The sequence below is a fragment of the Triticum dicoccoides genome, chromosome 4A, assembly GCF_002162155.2.
Source record: "Triticum dicoccoides isolate Atlit2015 ecotype Zavitan chromosome 4A, WEW_v2.0, whole genome shotgun sequence".
Lineage (NCBI taxonomy): Eukaryota > Viridiplantae > Streptophyta > Magnoliopsida > Poales > Poaceae > Triticum > Triticum dicoccoides.
This window is the reverse complement of record NC_041386.1, coordinates 353,905,249-353,916,552: the sequence shown is the minus strand read 5'-3', so window position 1 is coordinate 353,916,552 and position 11,304 is coordinate 353,905,249. Positions and strand designations below refer to the sequence as shown.

General features: G+C 46.5%; 1 protein-coding gene and 1 long non-coding RNA gene across 2 annotated transcripts; one reads left to right on the top strand and one right to left on the bottom strand.

Annotated features, from left to right (window-relative positions):
• Positions 1–4,545: 4,545 nt before the first annotated feature.
• Positions 4,546–6,179, top strand: LOC119285906. The gene has a single exon (XM_037565234.1). The coding sequence runs from the start codon at positions 4,656–4,658 to the stop codon at positions 5,856–5,858; it is 1,203 nt and encodes a 400-aa protein (XP_037421131.1). The 5' UTR covers positions 4,546–4,655; the 3' UTR covers positions 5,859–6,179.
• Positions 6,180–8,159: 1,980 nt separating this feature from the next.
• LOC119285905 lies at positions 8,160–9,700 on the bottom strand. The gene is made up of 2 exons (XR_005139969.1): positions 9,197–9,700; positions 8,160–8,857 (listed from the first exon to the last, which is right to left on the bottom strand). It is a non-coding gene; the product is annotated as an uncharacterized LOC119285905 (long non-coding RNA).
• Between the last annotated feature and the right edge of the window lie 1,604 nt (positions 9,701–11,304).

Here is an 11,304-nt window from a genome sequence, read left to right as displayed (position 1 = left end):
CGCACTTTGCCTTCGCCGGCCACGGCCGCCGTCCGGTGCCGCCGCCTCCGCCGACGACGCCCGCCACCGTTCGCCGCTTCGGCCGGCGCCCGCAACTCTGCCGTACGCCGCCCTACTCCGGTGCCTCGCCGCCCCGCATCTCCTCTCCGACGCCGGCGCCGTCCAGCTAGTCCGGCGACCACGCCCCGGCCGGCCTCTTCTTCTCCGGCGACCTCGTCCAAGTCTGGTGACCTCGACGCCTCCAGTGAACAGTGCTCCGGCGAGATCCCGATCTAGATCTAGATCTGGGGTTGACTCTAACCCTAATTCTCAGTATATTTTTGCATTCTTTCGCATGCCATAACTCTGCATCCGTAGCTCCGATTCGTGCGTGTAGCATATGAAAATGTTCGTCTCAACGAGTACATCATTGCATCATTTTCATTTGATCTCATCTTGATGCCCTAAATGCTGTTGGAAGAGGGCTATGTGAGGAAAGTTGCAGATCTGTTTCACCAAATAGCATTTTGTCATTTTTGCCATGATTAATGTGTGCATGCTATGATCCTGAGCTCTACATGTGTTTTGTTATATGCCATGTCATCTTTACAGGGGTGTTTGCCATGTATTTTTGTGATATTTGTGGTGACTAGCACAAGCTTGCAAAGTAGCGTAATCGTTGATGTTGTTTTCAGGGACTTAGAATTTCACTAAGTCCTTGTTCTGTTTTTGTTGTTATGCCATATGTTCATGTTGTTTCCTAGTGATCCTGACTCTTTTGAGGATGATCAGTAAGGATGTTTTGTTAACATTGTGGTGCTCTATCCATCCGTGTCTTTGTTTGCATTTATGGAGCATCCTAGCTTGAGTCAATTGAGCTCTACTTTTGCTATAAAATGATCCTAGCAGATTGTTAACATGTTTAGCGATTTTGCCGAGGATGTTGCTATTGATCCGTGCATGCTATGATGTTGTTCTTACCATGTCTAGCTTCTATGCCATGTATTCTTGATGTGTGTATGCTTAATTTGTCATGCAATGCTCTGTAGTGAGTGCATCAAGCTCGTAAACATGCCTACTCGTTAACTGTTTTGCATGCTCCAGTTTTTCACTAAGTCTGAATCTGTTTATGTTTTTGCCATGTTCACATGCTTGCAATTGTATTTTCTGATCCCTTTTGGCTCAAGGTCACTAAGGGACTTTTGTTAAGTGCTTTGAGTAGCTTCATGCCATGCCTTGATTTGCCATGTTAAGTTCTTGTAGCATGTAGTTTTCATGCTCTAAAGTGTGCTTCTTGATGATAAATTCCAGACTTGTGTGAATTTCACTAAGTATGAAACCTGTTATTATTTGCACTTTTGCCATGCTTGTTTGAACCCGTTAGTGGATGAATTAGCTGTAGCTCAGTGTTCATCTTTTGTCAAGCATCATTATTGGATCCCTGACATGTATTTTTTTGTCATGTTTGAGTGCTGTAGCATATTTATCTTGATGCATTTAGGTGACTATTTGCTGATTATCGCAGACCGGTGCCATATTTGTTTTGCTTGCCATTTCCAAATCGTGCATCCGATTCTGGTGATCTTTATATCGATTTCAACCGAAATCAACTCCCCTTTCCAGTGGCACTCTTGGATTTCCAAGTTGAGGCCATATTCAATCATTCCTTGCCAAATCATGCATATGCATCACATATCGCATCCCGCATAGCATACCATGTTTGCATCATGTTGCTTGAGCATTGCACGTGGTTGATTGTGTTCCTTTTGCTTGTTGTCTTGCTTTGGGTAGAGCCGGGAGACGAGTTCATGAACGAGGAGCCCGTTGAGTTCGCTTACGAGGACCAAGGCAACTCTGAGTACTTTGCAGGCAAGATGACCATACCCTCGAAATCACTTCTATCTTTGCTTGCTAGATGCTCGCTCTTTTGCTATGCCTATGCTACGATACCTACCACTTGCTTATCATGCCTCCCAAATTGCCATGTCAAACCTCTAACCCATCATGTCCTAGCAAACCGTTGTTTGGCTATGTTACCGCTTTGCTCAGCCCCTCTTATAGTGTTGCTAGTTGCAGGTGAAGTTTGGAGATCGTTCCTTATTGGAACATTCTTTATTGTTGGGACATCACAATATTATCTTGTTTATCTTATTGCACCTATATACTTGGTAAAGGGTGGAAGGCTTGGCCTTATGCCTAGTGTTTTGTTCCACTCTTGCCACCCTAGTTTCCGTCATATCGGTGTTATGTTTTCTGATTTGTGTTCCTTACACGGTTGGGTTATAATGGGAACCCCTTGACAGTTTGCCTTGAATAAAACTCCTCCAGCAAGGCCCGACCTTGGTTTTACCATTCGCCACCTAGCCTTTTGCCTTGGGTTTCGCGGACTCAAGGGTCATCTTTATTTTAAACCCCCCGGGCCAGTGCTTCTCTAAGCGTTGGTCCAACCCAAAAGCACCGTGCGGGGCCGTCCCTTGGCAACTTGGGTTATGTTGGCTCCCGTACGCTTAGCTTATCCGGTGTGCCCTGAGAACGAGATGTGTGCAGCTCCTATCGGGATTTTTCGGCACAACGGGTGGTCTTGCTGGACTTGTTTTACCATTGTCGAGGATGTCTTGTAACCGGGATGCCGAGTCTGATCGGATTGTCTTGGGAGAAGGATTATCCTTCGTTGACCGTGAGAGCTTGTGATGGGCTAAGTTGGGACTCCCCTGCAGGGTTTTGAACTTTTGAAAGTCGTGCCCGCGGTTATGGGCAGATGGGAATTTGTTATTGTCCGGTTGTAGATAACATGAAACTTAACTTAATTAAAACGCACCAACCACATGTGTAACCGTGATGGTCTCTTCTCGGCGGAGTCCGAGAAGTGAACACGGTGTTGGAGTAATGCTTGATGTAGGTTGTTCTAGGATCACTTCTTGATCATAGTTGTTCGACCGTGTTTTTGTCTTCTCTTCTTGCTCTCTTTTGCGAATAGGTTAGCCACCATATATGTTAGTCGCTTGCTCCAGCTCCACATCATACCTTTGCCTTACCTATAAGCTTAAATAGTCTTGATCGCGAGGGTGCGAGATTGCTGAGTCCCCGTGACTCACAGATTTCCTTCCTAAACCATATGCAGGAACCGATGATACCGCTCCAGACGATGCGCTTGAGCTCAAGTGGGAGTTCGATGAAGACTCTCGCCGTTACTACGTGTCTTTCCCAGATGATCAGTAGTGGTGCCCAGTTGGGGCGATCGGGGACTTTGTCGCATGTGGGGGTTGATCTTTATTTTGGTACCGTAGTCGGACCATGAGTGTATTGGATGTTTGTAATGTTATTCATGTATTTGTGTGACGTGGCGAGTGTAAGCCAGCTATGTATCTTTTCCCCTTTATTTATTTACATGGGTTGTTGTGAAGATTATCTTGCTTGCGACATAGCTTTCAATGCGGTTATGCCTCTAAGTCGTGCTTCGACATGTAGGAGATATAGCCGCATCGAGGGCGTTACACGCCTGCTGCTCGCTACCCGCGCCTGGCCGCTGCTGCTCGCGCCCGTGGCCGCGCCCGCACCTGGCCCTGCTCGCGCCTGGTCGCGCACGCCCGTGGCTACTGCTCCCGTGGCCGTGTCCGCGCCTGATCGCGCGCGCCCGTGGCCGCTGCTCCCGTGGCCGCGCCCGCGCCTGGCCACGCCCGCGCCTGGTTGCGCCCACTACTAGACTGCTAGAGCTAGTTGTTGCCGATCTTCAGGCCGCGAGCGCGCAACAAGTGTGGTCATGCACGGGGTAAAGAGCACCGGATCACCACCACCTCGCAGCAGCAACGGTTTGGCGCGGAGATGGGCGGTGACGTGGACAACCACGGGCACCGGCGCGTCGCTGTCGCTCAACATGCCCGCCTCCGCGCCGAGCATCCACCGCTAGGACTCCACGGCGGTCCTCCTTGAGTTTGTGCTCGCCAAGCTCGGCGCCATCCACGGCGATACGCCGGTGGTCCAGGACTTCAATGGCTGGCCCGAGAGCCCACGGGCGAGCTCAAGATGCGCCCGCGCCTGGCCGCCGCCGCCGAGGACAGAGAGGAGGAGGAGGATGAAGGGGGGCGCCCGACACGCCACGCCCGGCCTCCCGCCCTGGCCGCCGCGGGCCAGCGCGCCCGTGCCGCCCTGGCCGCCGCCAGTCGTGCCCGTGCGAGGGGCCGGTGCCTCCCGTGCGTGGCTCGTCGTGGCTGGGGCAGCCTGTGGCCGGCGCGCTCGGGGCCTCCGCCGCCGAGTCCTTCACACTGGCCATGACGGGGCGACACGAACGAGGACGGCGGGTTCCGGCGTTGCTGGAGCTGCAGGAGAGAGGCCATGCACGTGGTGAGCCTGTGAGGAAAATAAGGAGAGAGGTTGACGTGTGGGGCTTTTGCATGAAAAAAGAGTGCCGGCACTCCCAGCTGCTCCACTGCTTTCTGGGTTTAGGTTAAGATCGTTGGGCGTATATTTGGCTAAATCTGACGCTATTTCAGGATCTAGGAGCTGACTGGGCGAAAAAATGCATGCCAACAATGAAAAAGGCCTCCTGGAGGGGCTCTCGGGGGGACGCCTGGAGATGCTGTGAGACACACCCCTTTGCACCATAAACTCTTCACCAGAAAAAAGAGCAAACTGAACCCTCGAAAAAGAAAGCCATTTGTCCCATTTCCCCCAAAACCATGAACTTCTCCGTCGGCGCCGGCGGTAGTGGAGACGGCGGAGGCGAGGGCGGGAGGGTGCAAGCGGAGCGGTGGCTGGAGATTGCGGCGAAGCTTCTCGCCGCGCGCGACATCGTCGGCTGCAAGCGCTTCGCCGAGCGCGCGGTGGAGGCGGATCCGCTTCTCCCCGGCGCCGACGAACTCCTCGCCGTCGCTGACGTTCTCCTCGCCTCCCAGGTGATGCTCTATACCGGAGAGCCTGACCCATTCGCCGTCCTCCAGGTGCCCTCCAAAACCACCGACCACGGCGCCATCTCCCGCGCCTTCCGCCGCCTCGCGCTCCTCCTCCAATCCAGCAACCCCCACCCCGGTGCGGATGTAGCCCTCCGCATCGTCAACGACGCCTACGAACTCCTCTCTGATCCATCACACCGGCCACTGCGTTCTGCACCTACCAACATCCCTTCTGGTGCTCCCTCTCAACCAGCCGCTGCTGCCGCTCCGGAAGCTGAGGCGGCGGACTTCTGGACTGCGTGCCCGTTCTGCTGCTACGTCCATCAGTACCCGCGCGAGCTAGTTGGCCGCGCGCTCAAGTGCCCAAACGAGTCTTGCCGACGGGGGTTTGTGGCTGTTGAGATCCCTACACAGCCGACCATCGTGCCGGGCACCGAGATGTACCACTGTGCTTGGGGGTTCTTCCCCCTTGGTTTCCCCAACTCGGCGGATCTGGGTGGCAACTGGAAGCCATTTTACAAGGTCTTCCCTTGGAACAATGCGCCAAGTGGTGGGGGTGCCATTGGTAGGAACTATAGTAACCATGGTGGAGGCAGCAATGACCGGCAGCCGCAGAATGGGAGTGCTCGTGGTGGATCATCCAGAGGTAGGGTCAAGAAGACAACTGCTCGCAAGAAGGTTGGGGCGGGGCCCAAGAGGCGTTCTTTTGGGGGTGGTGTGGAGAGCGGCATTGATGCATCGATGCTTGGACATGATGGGTGGGCTGAGGGTGAGGAGGGTGAAGGTGGACAGCGGGAGGAGGTAAGAGGGATTAACATAAATGAGGAGGCACAGGCTACAGATGGTACTGGCAGGGCAAATGTCACAGGAGTTGAGGACCTGGGCAGCTTCCATTTGGATGTTGATCCGACCGAGGATATACTAGGGAATCTGGGAAATTTACACAACTTGCCGTTCTTGAGGGTGGATAATCTTGGGAGGATGCTGTAATTGTTGCCGTTGCTTGTCATGGTGCTGAAGACCTGAAGTATTGTATGATTAGTTGGGTTGGAACAGATGCTCCAAGGACTGCCTTTACCTTGTTGTAGTTCTTGTTATTGTGCTATTATCTCATCTTGCAGTGGTAGTGTACTTTGTTGTAGTTTGCTAGCAATGGAGTCGTTTGATTCAGGCTGCCACAGAAGTACTCTGTGACTTTGTGGTATCTCCAAATTTGTCAGGATACGTGCTCTTGTCTTTGGCAGACAAACTTGTAGGTATTTCTTGTAATGGAAATAATGTTTCGTAGATCAAGTGTTGTTTGATTGGTTATGCATGTCATGCCACTTTGGTTCTTCAAAGGGTCCATGGTGACTCGAGAAGTTTCTAAGAGCAACTTATCAAGTAAGTGAAGCTGGCTCCTCTTGTTGAATACATAGACCTTTTTTTTTGCAAAGGCATATATTAGCTACGATAATGATTTACTTGGCAATACCAAGTTTGTCATTCTACTATGAAGTTGATAATTAAATGATTTTAATATGCTTAAATAGGATTTCATGCAGTAGGTAATTACCTCTATTCCTTATGCTATTTATTTTGGTTCATTATGATCACATAATTGTTATTAGGAAATATGGGATTAATTCATGTAATCAGTATGTGATCAAGTTTATTGTTACATAAGTTATGTACAAAAGGTGCATTGGCCGAAACCTATCCAACTACTAAGATGTCTTTACTCTCAACTTATCAAAATTCCATAATACTTGGTCTCTTACAAAATAGGCATCATAATCATCTAGTGTTACAGTGTTCGCCTTGTAATGGTTTGCATTTCATAGTACTTTTTTTTTGGAAAGGGGATTCCCCGGCCTCTGCATCAGAAAGATGCATATGGCCATCTTATTAACCAAATAAAGTAGTGCCAACATGGTTCCAAAGGTCTCCAAAAATAATAAAAAAGCACAGAAAGCTCACACAGAGCCAATAAGGGCTAGAAACACCAACTAGGCAAGAAAAGACGCCACAACCGGATGGCTAAAACTAGATAGGAAAACTAATTGCCTATCCTATTACATGACCGCCATCCAAACTGGTTGAAGATATCCCGAGCTACCATCTCCCAGCGAAAAGACCCAGTAACCAAATGCTCTCTGGCCTCCGTCTGGGTGAGTAGCGACCATGAACGCCTCCGTCTGGGTGAGTAGCGACCATGAACGGATCAGAGCCGTAGTTCGGAATATGACCTGCAAAAAATGTATACATGATATTCTGTTAAAAACCAAATCATTTCTGCAAGTTCAGATAGTCCACAGCAAAGCACAAACTCCAACCCGAATATGTCTCGCTAAGTCAGGCTCAATCCCATTAAGCCATGTCCCAAATAACGCATTAACAGAATTCGGTGGATTGATATTAAAAGCAATGTGGACCGTCTGCCAAAGTACCTTGGCCAACGGGCAATCAAAAAAGAGGTGTTTGATAGTCTCATCCCGATTGCAGAAACTACACCTAGTAGGTCCTATCCAATTACGCTTTATCAAGTTGTCCTTAGTTAAAATAACTTGTTTATGGACAAACCACATAAACATTTTTATTTCCAAAGGAACTTTGACATCCCAAACATGCTTGGACGTAGGAATGGAGTTCGAATTAATAACATCAATATACATTGATTTAACCGTGAATACTTCAGACTTAGTCAATTTCCAGCGTAATTTATTTTTTATTTCAGTATTTATGAGGTTGTCAAATTAGGTTTTATATTAAGATGGTGTAGTTAAGCCTTTGGGTAGTTACACATTCTTTTATCATTTAGACAAAATACTCATCGGGCGGGTATATCTACTTTTCTTAGACTCACATTCTGATTTGGCAATCAGATATTATTTCTTACATTTCTTTACGATGTCTTACATTAAAGTACACACACATATATGGATAATTAAGTGAAATTTTTGCATGTGAAATAAAAAACAAGTTGCTGTTAAATATATTATGGAACTTTGTATTGAAATAATGTGTCACTGGTTTCAGCTTTTTGTTTTGTACAAAATGTCTTGCCTAGCATTTATCTTCTTTTAAATAGTGTCGCTGTTGTTAGTTTTTTTGTTTTGTACAAAGTGCTGCCAAGTTCTGATAGTTATGTGTGCATTTTATATTTGTGGGCAAGGTTGTCAGAATCGCGATTCTGTTGTACGATTCTACGACTTTACGATCTAAACTAACCCTTCTGATTCTACGATTTTGGTTCATAGAATCTACGTTTTTACGATCCTGATAGTGAAGATTCTATGATTTGCGATCCTGTCATTGGAGCTCCGATCCGATTCAGAGGGTTCCTTTTCCTTTTATTGAAAATGATTACAGCATTGCATCCAATATCTACATGTTAAACAGATCTAGATGCCTGATTTGACAATATTTCATGTAGATAAACATCTGCCTTTCCCAGACAGAAGTCAGCTGCCCCAAACACCCTTTGATACTTGTATCAGCTTTGGAGGGGATATCAGTAGTGTGTGGAACACATTTTATTTTTCTTATTCAATTTATGAAGCTGTTTACCCGCTGGCCTAAAATATGGGCAGCTTGTAAAACTCAGCAACTAGTTTGCCGAAAAAGGTGCTAACTTTAGCTATTGTACTTGTTCGGCACCTGACAGCGAAAAGGCGACCAAATGTGTCCGATCTGTATTGGCATAAAATCCGAGACATTGAGCATAAAAATATGGGGACTGATAGGCGCCGGTGCGCCGGCCTAACTTTTGGGCAGGTCCACCACCCACCGTCAGATTAGCATGCGTGTGACCGTTCGATCAAAGTCAACGCATCCCCTTTCACCCCAATCTTCTCCCCCCGCTTGTCTCTGCCACATCGCTGCACCGTCCGCCTCATTACACGTGCTCGTCCACCCATCCTGTAGGTCTTCGTGCCCCAACCCGCCATCGCAGCTCCCTCGTCACCGCCATGGCCGTCCCCTCACTCGTTGTTGTAGGCATGCATCACCTTTTCCAACAAAAAAAAGAACTCAGCAAAGAAATCCAGTCAAAAAATCCATCGGTGGTAGCAAAACAAAACATCGGTTCCAGCAAAACACACACATGCTTCCATGTTGTCGTCGCCGTAGTAGCAAAAAATTAGCCAGTTCCAACAAAAAATCTCAAGAACAAAAACTACCACGGTCAGGTTGAAGCAAAAAAAAGGCCGGTTCCAGCAAAAAATAATATGATTGAAGCAAAAAAAATCTCAGCAAAAAAAATCTCAGCAAAAATACTATAGTGTTCTTGAAGCAAAAAGAACATATGGTTCCAGCAAAAAAAGTGTGATTCCAGCAAAAATTAATACCGATTCCAGCACCTCCGATTAAGGTGGTCGTAGCTTTTTCCCTAGCCGGTTCCAGCACCTTAGAGTATGGACGCAACTTTTTTCATGGCCAGTTGTAGCTTCTAAAACAGTTGTAGGAAAAAAAAAGAGGGTTAAGGATGGGTGATGAAGGGGATGGACCGATGGAGTTCATATGGCTTCTGGGGAAAGAAATGGGATGGAGTTCATCCATGGCTGCTGAGGAGAGAAGGGGAAGGAGTCCCTCCATGGCTACTTGAGAGAGAAGGGGATGGAGTTCATCCATGGCTGCTGAGGAAAGAAGGGGAAGGGGTCTATCCATGGCTACTACAGAGAGATAAGGGGAAGGAGATCATCCATGGACGCAGCTCCGCCGCTCGTATCGGCTCCGGCGCCGCTCCACCCGCCGGTGCTGGGATTTCAAGGACTTGGAGAGAGAACATCGGCAAGGGACGAACTAGATAGGTCTTGCGGGGGGTGGGGATAAGGTTCCTGTGGATAGCGGTGGGTAAGCGGTCACATGGGCGTGCGTTGTGCGAGGAGGTGACCGACCCAATTTTGACCGGCTGACCGATTGCAAACGTTTCCCTAAAAATATCACGTAATTCGTCTTAGTCTGAGCTGCCTTTTCTTCAACCTCCGTGGCTAGTCGTCGTGTGGGGTATCAAAAAAGAGATTTCCTTATCTATCTAATATCTATATTGTCATCGTTTTAATATATTCTTTTCCATAAAACCTGTTTGGTAAACAGCACGACAGACTGTCCAGGAATAACTAGTCGAAGCCTCACTGCTCAAAGATCAGCACCTGGCAGCGAAAAGGCGGCCAAATGTGTCCGATCTGTGTTGGCATAAAATCCGAAACATTTGAGTATAAAAATATCACCTAATTCGTCTTAGGCTGAGCTGCCTTTTCTTCAACCTCCGTGGCTAGTCGAAGAACAGTTTTTTATGTCGGCATATAGAGATAATGCAATGCAATGCCGTTGTTGCATACTGCTGAAATTTGGAGGAACGCTCACCATGAATATTTTTTCTCGAAACATGAACCATTATTATCCATCAAATCTACGCATGCCGTTTTCTCCTCTCTTCACTACCTACTCACTAAACTCATTATTAAGTAGACCAACTGTCAAGTCCAATGGTCGACAAATAGTACTCGCTTTGTTCTTTTTTAGTCTACATATAACTTTTTTTCAAAGTCAAAATATCTTTATTTTGACCAAACTTATAGAAAAAAATATCAACATTTACAATACCGAATGAATATATTTAGATTCATTATGAAATGTAGTTTTTATATTATGTATATTTCATATTGTAGATGTTGATATTTTTTAATACAAATTTGGTCAAAATTTGTCAAGTTTGACTCGACACATTTTTTTTGAAAAGGACGCTTTATTACTTATAAGTTAAGCATTACATTTTTCACACAACACTGGAGCTGCCAATTCAATTTTCCACAGTTGAGCTATAAAATTTAAGTTTATTGCTCTATAATTCAAGTCCAGAGCTCAAGTCATACGTGTCCCAATTACGATAGGTATTTTCTTGTATTTTCTTTTCTCACTAACAACAAAGATATCTGGAGCACGCTACTCTTTGAACTAGATAATTACTCGCGCGTTGCTGCTGGAATTTGTAGTAATAAACTTATCAAGAATAAAATTAATATATATATGTGAATAATAAACCATCACATTCTAGTCATCCATAAACTTTAGCGGATCAGTGGTGGAGCCAACATCAAAACAATGGTGTACACAATCCCTAGAATTTTTAGATTTTGCTCATGTTTCCTAACTTCCTTATTGTTCTATATATCTGCATCATATACTTATGTACCAAAAAGGTCTGCAAAATAATGGTTATACATTTGTACACCCAAGCGGGTATGTAGCTTCGTCCATGTAGTGGATCTACTAGTAAATGGACATGGTTGGGTGGTATAGTGCCTTGTGGCCTTCTGACTATGGTGTAGAAATTTGTTGCTTAAATACTAATAATAAAGGATTTGGATACATTCTATCTAAAATAAGTAATTCAAAAGACATGCTTTTTAGGCAAATACCCAAAAGTATCTCTTCTAAATTGAGATGCCGCCTA